The sequence below is a fragment of the Acanthopagrus latus genome, chromosome 12 (assembly GCF_904848185.1).
Source record: "Acanthopagrus latus isolate v.2019 chromosome 12, fAcaLat1.1, whole genome shotgun sequence".
NCBI lineage: Eukaryota > Metazoa > Chordata > Actinopteri > Spariformes > Sparidae > Acanthopagrus > Acanthopagrus latus.
Genome location: NC_051050.1, coordinates 17358693 through 17367585, shown reverse-complemented (window position 1 = coordinate 17367585; position 8893 = coordinate 17358693). Strand labels below are relative to the sequence as shown.

The 8893-nt window shown below is 41.6% G+C and overlaps 1 protein-coding gene across 1 annotated transcript; it reads right to left on the bottom strand.

Annotated features, from left to right (window-relative positions):
• Positions 1-248: 248 nt before the first annotated feature.
• rad23b (RAD23 homolog B, nucleotide excision repair protein) lies at positions 249-7480 on the bottom strand. The gene is made up of 10 exons (XM_037117979.1): positions 7274-7480; positions 6312-6393; positions 4049-4128; positions 2967-3139; positions 2800-2852; positions 2403-2530; positions 1896-2028; positions 1659-1786; positions 788-976; positions 249-599 (listed from the first exon to the last, which is right to left on the bottom strand). Exons 1-10 carry the CDS (start codon positions 7337-7339, stop codon positions 486-488), a joined length of 1146 nt encoding a protein of 381 aa, XP_036973874.1. The 5' UTR covers positions 7340-7480; the 3' UTR covers positions 249-485.
• Between the last annotated feature and the right edge of the window lie 1413 nt (positions 7481-8893).

Here is an 8893-nt window from a genome sequence, read left to right as displayed (position 1 = left end):
TCATGTAGTTTTACATGCAGATGAGGGATGTGACATAGAAAAGGAACCAGTGTTGCTCGTCTGTAATGCATTTAAATCTCCGTAACTTGTCAAAACAGAATAAGAGTGCATGAATACTGCCATAACCTCCAGATATACCCTGAACTAAACTCACTTATAATGTGACACGACACATCGCACACCATATCCTTCAGAATCATTTCATTTTAACATAAGTGTTTTTAAAAAAAAATCAATAACACGGGTAATTTCTGATGCAAAGTTATTGTACTTTAATTGTTCCTCCATTTCAAACTGATCACAAACAGCCTGCCGTTGTACACCATAATGATCCAGTGTTATTAAGAAAGGTGAATGTGGAAGGACAGAATAAAACATTTTGTTTTGGAAATGTAAAAGGCTTCGTTTTACATATATATTCAATATCAGCGATCAAAACGTAGAGGAAGAAATAAGAAAAAACAGTCAAAACGAAGGCGTCTCTTTTAATCATCGTCGAAGTTCTGTTGTAAAAGGAAGTTGGCGGCCAAGTTCTCGTTCTTCTCACAAGCAAAGTAGGCTTGTATAACGAGTCCCTCTGGAAATCCTAAGGCTTTTAGCTGGAATTAGAGCGAGAAGAGTTGCAAATGAGACAAACAATACTTTAATAAGCGAGTGACAACCTGTGCCTCATGTTTACTGGTCTCCACTGTGTGAAAGATTAAAGTTTAAAGAGGATTCACATTCCAGCACTTTTGAACTTTGGACGGTAGGAAAAGGTCAGTGACAGTGTTGTGCTCGTCCTCACCCTCTCAATTGCCTCTTTTTCCTGCGGCGTCACCTGGATGTAGCTCATGTGACTCCCGCCGGCTGCGTCACCTGCCTGCCCTCCGGCTCCTCCTGCTCCTCCTGCTCCTCCACCTCCACCTGCTGGCACTGGCTCTGGATTAGGTTCATTAAGCATCTGGATGAACTGCTCCTGATGGCTGCTGATCTCCTAAAATGGTAAATGGACAGTTGACATGTGACTGTTTACCGTTCTTTGGCACTTATGACTCTGCAGGGGAGAAAAACTTTTTTCTAATATCTTAAAACGGGTGCAACTTTAAGTCTCTACAATGCTTGAAATGCTTCATCTGTATAAATCAGCTGAGTGCTTCTTTAAAGGATAATTCTGCCAATTTTACACATTAAAGTGTGTTTACAGATCTTCTGGAAAACGACTGCATATGTCTCGCAGCTGTTGTGGCCACAGAGGAAGCAGCATGTTATCTGATACATTGCCTTATGTGATTTCACTCAGTGGCTGTTGCACTGTGGGTAATGTAGGTCCACTGGTCTTGCATTGCATTCTGTAACACTGATGGAAAGTATAAACAAATGATCAAAATGGATACAGTGGATCCAGAGGTATCACCTTTTACATTGCACTTGTTCCTCCTTTTCAAAACCAACCACCTATATTACCCACAATGCCACTTGCAGCTGAGTGACATCACTGAAGACAATACACTACTTTATTCACATATGCAGTAGCACTCCCCAAGACATGTTAACACACTTTAATGTGTAAAATATCAACCAACCCATATCACCTTATTAATTCAGAACTGTGTCTACGGCCCCAAGCACATCCACACTTGTCATTCAAAACACATCGAGCTCTGTCAGTAGTTCACCTGCAGCAGCTCGGGGTTTTCCCTGCCAATCTCCTGCAGCAAGGCAGGAAGCAGGGAGGCGTTCTGCTGGATCAGCTGCCGCATCATTTGGAACTGGGGCTGATTTCTTAGGAAACTCAACGGGTTGACTGAAAGTTTAAAGTGAGAGTCAGAAAGTCAAAGAAGGATATAATAGGAAACAATATTGATTGGCTCATTGAGGCTGCTAGATTATGCAGAAGAGTAAGGGCTACTTACCTCCTCCGGCACTTGGTGAAGAGCCAGTGTTGGCGGGGGCGCTACTACCGCTTGTTGGTGCAGCAGGAGCAGGAGCTCCGCTCGCTGGAGAAGCCGCTGCATCAGATCCTGTTGCATCTCTGCCTGGAATACCCTGGAAGAAAAGTCATGAAACATAAAACAACTTTAAAAAAAACAAAAAAAAAACTAACCACGCTCGGGCGTCACACTTTGATTTTGAGAATCAGTTTTACTTGAAGTTAACTTCACTCTGACGTTTGTGGTGTGTGTTAAACTGATTTGTATAACCATGTCATGAATGTCAATGTCAAGATGCAAATGTAGGCAGGCGTCAACATGAATATCTACAGATTAACACCTTCCTCAGGCAGTCCAAATGATACCTGTGCAAGATCCTGTCCTGAGCAGGTATATTAAGCTTTGTGATTCACCAAAACCACCCTGAGATAGAATCATGTACCAATCCAGCAGTTTGCTCTACGACATGGACATTAACACTGTACTTACTGTGAGCAGGTACTCCACAGCTCTGTCTGGGTTGTTGAAGCTCGCTCTCAGAGCTGCTACTACCTGCTCCCTCTCGTAGCCCATGAGCATCATCTCATTCACCATGGCGTCGTACGATTGGCCCGTCACTGAAGGAAACACCAAGTGTGTTATCAGTAGTGGTGGGACTTAAGAGCTTCTCAGTGGGCCAGCTTCTGTTTTGTCAAGTGCAGCACTGTGATTGGCCATATTTAAAGCCAGAAAATTAAGAACTTAAGACCCAATTACTTTTAATCATGAATGATTTTTTATTTAAAAAAATGCGAGACGCAGCTTAAAGGCATTGAGGCGGAAGTCATTTCTGCACAAATGCCACACAATAATGACCAACACATTATGCTAACGAATGCAGCCTTACCTAGAGTTGAAACAGCCTCATCAATTAGGTTTGTGTTCGTTGAAGCCTCAGAGCTGTTGCGACAGAAAACAAATCTTGGGTGAGGCGTGACCTGCACATCACTTATCAAAAGCAAGACACAGAGAAACCAGGATGACAGTGAAAGACCAGCATCTATCCATCTTTACCCGACAGGGGTGGTAGCAGGCTCAGCAGTGGAAGACGGTCTCTCCTCTGGCTTGTCGTCTGTGGAGGCTCGCTCTGTGCTCGTTTCTGAGCTGGAAGACGAGGCGGTGGGGGCAGCGGGGGCTGTAGTGCTGGGAGCTGAGCTGGTGGGTGACGGCTGTGAGGCCGTTTTAGCCTGAAAGTCGAGACAATTTATAACATAAAAATATTTTACTTTTCCAATAAACCTTGATAGTCACAATGGATAATTTACTTGCTAGTTGTCATGAAAATGTTAATTCTGATCCATCTTTGTATTTTACTTCGGGGTGTGCTTGCTTAAGCAATGTCCTGGCTATCCTCTCATTACGCTGATAAAGGCCATTGTGGCATTACACCCTGCGATATAACTAGAATGAGTTTTCTTCCAGATAGACCGATAGCAAATTAAATGTACTCCCTGTTAGGGTTGCCCCAAGTCATGTTTTTGCTCCTAAATTTGAGTCTTTTACAAATGTGAATCAACAGATTCAATATATTGCTTTAATAATGAAGCTTTTAAATGTGTGGCCCCTAAACACCTCTGCATGAACAACATATAGTCCAATCACTGTATTCTACACTGTCCTGTCTTTGTCTTTTTTTGTTTTTTTCACATAAAGTATGTATTAGAGCGGGGAGGTTTACTTCAACATAAGGAAATTACAAATCAAATGCAGTAACAGCTCATCTTAACATGTACATACTATATATTAAGGAAAACAGATTTGCATTACTCTACAAAGATAATCTTATCTTCATCTCATTTTATCTGCAATGTACTGCAATATATAGGAGCAAACCAGAACCAGGCATTGAAAGCACTGACCCCACTCTCAGCCTGCAGTCATCACACTGTGAACTGCTTGTTCTAGTGCACCATAAGAGCCTGTTCAGCAGCTCCAACAGACAGACAGAAGTGGCTGGCAGTGGAAAGAGCAGGCTGCAATCCTGATCATATCTCACTGGTCGCTCCTATTTTTAACATTCAAGGTTGTGATTTTCTACAAGACAAATATCACAAACAAAACCTGCCATTTACTAAAACTATTTCCACATCCCACACCTTTGTCACCATGACGACCACAAAGTTCTTCTCATTGATTTTGTATTCTTTGAGGGCTGTGTCATCGTTGAGGATTTTACCTGGGAAGAAAAAAAAAAAGAAAAATGAGTCACAGTTCTGTTGGCTTTACCTGACGTGAACTCTGAAACTAAACACAGGGAAGCAACAATAGTCGGTGCCACATTTCATCACTGAATAGTGGGGTGTTGATCCGATAAAATTGCCTGCTTCGCCACATCTGCTTCTTTTCATCATAGTGTAAAACAGTAACTTTTGTTTGTGTGTGTGTGTGTGTGTGTGTGTGTGTGTGTGTGTGTGTGTGTGAGAAGCCTCTTGAGGTAGGTCTCACTAAACTCCAGTGTCTAAATGCTACAGTGTGCATATACATAGACACTGCCTACAAAATGTTTTCATCCCCCCTTGGGAGTTTGTCACATTTGATTGTTTAAACACAAAGCACACTGGTGTTATCGGGGGGGGGACTGACAAAAATCGTAATTACCAACCGTTTTTTTCCCCCATGTTCCCCAAGCTTTATCTATCTTTTGAAAGACAGATAACTGCAGAGCCTGTTTAAACAAATGACGGTGGGCAGGTCCTAAAATTCTTATGCCTTCCTGCACTGCAACCTTTGCAGTAATCTGGCTAGCATTTGTCTGACAGACAGATGTGTTCTTTGCCAGGTTTCTTGCTGTAGGAGATTTAATATAACCAGCCTTTAGCAGCTCTGAAACGCTGCATTTTTATTTATGCACATTATCACAGAGAATCTAAAATGACACATAAAAAAAAAAAAAATTCAGCCTCTCAGTGCATGTTGAGTTAAATAAGTCTAGTGTACATTTGAATAACAAAGCAGCAGCAACAAAAGGCATGGAGCCAGATGCTTATTTACAATTACACAAGTTCTATGACTATGCATATAATAATCTGACTGATAAAGAGGAAGACAAAGAGCTGAACAACTTCTGTTTCATCAAAGCTTGATTGAAATGCTCAATGACTCAGTGGTTAACTACAGAAAAGCCTCATGCTATGACTCACAAACCGAGGAACCGGAGGGCAACAAAAGCTAAATCTAGAAATTATGTTTTTTCCGATTGGCTTTAAGGCTAGTTTATATCAGTTTTGTTTGCAAACACGTGAGTAGAATAACCCTAAAACCAAAAATGCATTTCTTATAACAACAACTAATAAATAGGGATGTTATAAACCAGTGTACATAATGGGGTTAGAGGGGGATCCAGGCCGAATTTGATGGATTGATATGAGCTAGCCGTCCAAAATGCCACACTGTGCTCCATCGAAACACTGGAACTGCACAGTGGTGTACACAAGGTAACCACGAGTGAACCAACGAGGGATTAAACAGGAAGACAGCAGTTTCAATTATTCATCAGCATGCAGCAGCGAGAGATGAGAGCTGTTTCAGGAGAGAGAGTCATTTTGCCTTGATTTCTGAGATGCTCTAGAGGTGTACCACATGTTTATAATGCTGTCTGTATACTGCATTTGAACTCCAGTGTATTTTCATATTGGGTTTTTGTCACTATGTTTCAACACTGACTCCCCTCTACACTTCTAGCATTCAATTTGCTGTATGTGACAAGATCTTACAGTAAACTGTTACAGGAAAGCTGAGATACCTTCTGAATGCTGAACTATTCCACAACATTTTATATTATTAATTAACAATCTTAATGTAGGCCTACGTCAGGTTTCAAGAGCTCTGTGAGTCCAATTTATCAGCTTGTTCGCTTTTACGACTCGTTTTCCTGTGACTGAGCAGAACACAAAACAATGGCAAGTTAAACGCAGATCCAGATTTGAATCAGAAGAAACCACTGGAATGGATGCGCGGAAACACCAAATACATCCACCCACCACGAGTTCCCCAAGGGATGTCCAACGAAACACATTGGATAGTGAGAATAAAGGTCCATTTTAACTATGAAAACACTGGATAAATAATAAGGTGCTTCCCGACCGGTGTGAGTGTTTAACAGTTCACAACGGATTTCTCTCTGGCTATCAGCATCTCACATGCATCGCTAACATCATTTAACAGTGTAAAGGGTGGCAGGAATTACATTAACACCCAATACAATCCAACAAAACACACAGCAGCTATTTTGAAAGATCTTTTAAAACACTGAGCCACTGATGAACTGGAAAATCAAGGACAGCATAGACTTTGGCTCGTCCAGGAAGTAAAGGCGGAAAAGTGAGGATTTAAGAAGGCTTAAAACAGCCTGTGACATACCAGCATAGATCAACTTCAGTCCAGAAACTGAGAAATTGTCTTTTCCTTTCTCCTCTTCGATCTTCTCCTTTAACGTCTTCACCTGTGAAAAAAAGATGATTTGCTATTACTTTTCTTCTTCCTTGTGTTTTCAGCCTTTAATGTTGACACTGCTGGCTCATAACTAGTGACCACAGACAGCAGGCTGTAAACTGAATTTTAAATTAAACATTGACAGAATGACGTGAATTATAACTTAAAACAAGAACATTAAAATCTTCATGTGTAATGTAACGTTAACGCTTCATATGAAGAATGTGCATGGGCGCTATATTGCTAACGCAGCTAACGTCATATGCCGGCTTATTGAAAGTGAAATAATAACTGTCAAAGCTGTGAAATGTGACCATAGTTTAATATACAGTGAGCGGTCATGGACCCTACAGCTACATTCATTTTTATCGTCAAACACAACGTTACGTCAAGGTTTACAACTTTCAGACTAGCTAAAAATAACAGCAAAGTCATCTTAGCTAACGTTGGAGACGTTAAGTGGCGTTAAACATCAAGTCCGAGTGACATCTGTCACGTATGTCGTGCTAATTACATTTACTTCATAGAACTGTAATAGTTTATCATAACTCCGCGTTATTCTTTTACAAAGGCTTATCAGCGTTATCGCTAACTTGTTCACCCCCCCCTCAATCTGGAACCTGAAGTGGGCTACGGCTAAATGCTGACACTAGAAAACTACTTTTCTTATCGGTATTTAACCAGTTGAGCTAATTTGTCTCGTATCGCGGGTCAAACACACAACGTGCCATCCCGAACATGTACACAATCTCAAATGTATTCGTGAGGTCTAGGCGGACCCATCTGTCGCTCATTTAATTTGAAATGGTTATGGACTAAAGTGCTCCGTTCCAGGACATACCCAACTCCCACTCCACCCCCCTTGACAAATGCATGGTTTCATTTCTCACCGTCTCCTCTTCATCGATGTCGATCTTGAACGTCTGCTGCTGTAAGGTTTTCAAAGTTATCTGCATTTTGCCGTCTGTGTTTTGATCGCCGGGGCTGGTTTAAACGCTGTGGGTCCAACTTGCAAGAATCTTGTCTGTTTTCGTTGGCTCATTACAAACTGTCAGCCGCCATGACTTTTCGCCGTTCTTCTTCTACGGATGATATTTAGGCAACAGCGCCACCCTGCTGGTGAGCATGTGAACTGCAGTGAATTCAGCCTGTTTGTGAGTGGGATTGGGATTTTTCGTTGCAATCGTCACATCTTTTATTAAATAAAGTTGGTCAACCTTAATTTCAAAATACTAAATTACGAAGAAAGAGCCCTATTCAACATTACAGCATACAGCATTGTACTTAAACACAGAAGTGTTATAATCAACGACTGACATTATATGCTGTTTCATAGTTAAAAAGGTGTTCACATGTTCTTTATTCAAAAAGTAACTAGTAACTATAACTGTCAAAAAAATGTATTAAAGTAAAAATGAATGTGCCACTTTTGCTTTAATTCTACTTGATTAATTAAATCCATTAAGCTGACAAGAGTCAAACTGAGTCAGCGCTTGAAATAACTGGAAAAATATATCTGATAATTAATTAGAGTTAGAACTCTTAATTAGACTCATTTTATTGTCAAGTTATCTTCATGTAATATAGTGCATGGTGATGGTGGTGACTTATGATAGTAGAATAAGAAGAGGAACATCAATTAAAGTGACACATATATCCACACACGGCTAATTCAGGGTCTAACAGCGAACATAAAGTTGTGTCAATGCTGAGCAACAACTCAACCGTTCAAACCAAAGTGTTGTGAACTGGCCAGTTTTGATTTCTGATTCCAGAATCCTTGACAGATTTAACATTTTACTTGCAGTCTACCTTTGGACACTTTATGTTTGTGGAGCTTCAAGGCTGACATTGTTAGAATATAAATGGCGCCCTTCCTGAACTTTACAGAGCGTTTTATGCTGTTATCATCAATTTCAACAAATCCCCAGTCCTTCAAGCATGGAGGAATGTGAGTATCCAGCACTCAGTATTCAGCTGCTTTATTGACTTCTCGCTCATGATGCTGCCATGCTGCCCAGCTCTGACTTTGACACTTTGACTGTTAAGTGCCAGAGATAATACGCCGGAGCTCAATGGGGTCTCTTCCCCCAGACCACTTCTCCCTTATTCTCATATCGCTCCCACTCACTCTTTGCGAGTCTGTTTATCTTTATCTGCCACTCCTCTCAACGCTCTCACTTCTTCCTCTACCCTGAATTTCCCTCCTCTCTCTCTCTCTCTCTGTCTATCTCCCTCTGCTCAGTCCTCTCCCCATCCAGTCATTACGGCAGGAGCAGTGCGCCCTCGCCTGCCTGGGCCTGGGCACGCTCTCATCAGGCATTCCCTTTTGTTGCTCCACTCAGCAACAGCAGCAGCAGTGTCCTCCTTTCCCCTTTCTCCCCACTGTGGCTGTGCCTCTTGCTCCCGTCTCCAGGGGTCGTCAGTCTGCCATCAGGCCCCCCCCTATGATGTGGTGAGCCACAGAGATTACAGTCTGATCCCTGGTGACTTGGAGATATTTTTAAGAG

Bases quoted from the DNA above. Each gene is read 5' to 3' on its own strand.
- rad23b (XM_037117979.1), bottom strand. From the start codon at position 7,339: ATGCAGATAACTTTGAAAACCTTACAGCAGCAGACGTTCAAGATCGAC. The intron at 2,853-2,966 runs GTAAAGATGGAT...CTGTCGCAACAG, and splicing joins CCTGCTACCACCCCTGTCGG to CTCTGAGGCTTCAACGAACA. The intron at 600-787 runs GTGAGGACGAGC...CTCTAATTCCAG, and splicing joins AAAAAGAGGCAATTGAGAGG to CTAAAAGCCTTAGGATTTCC.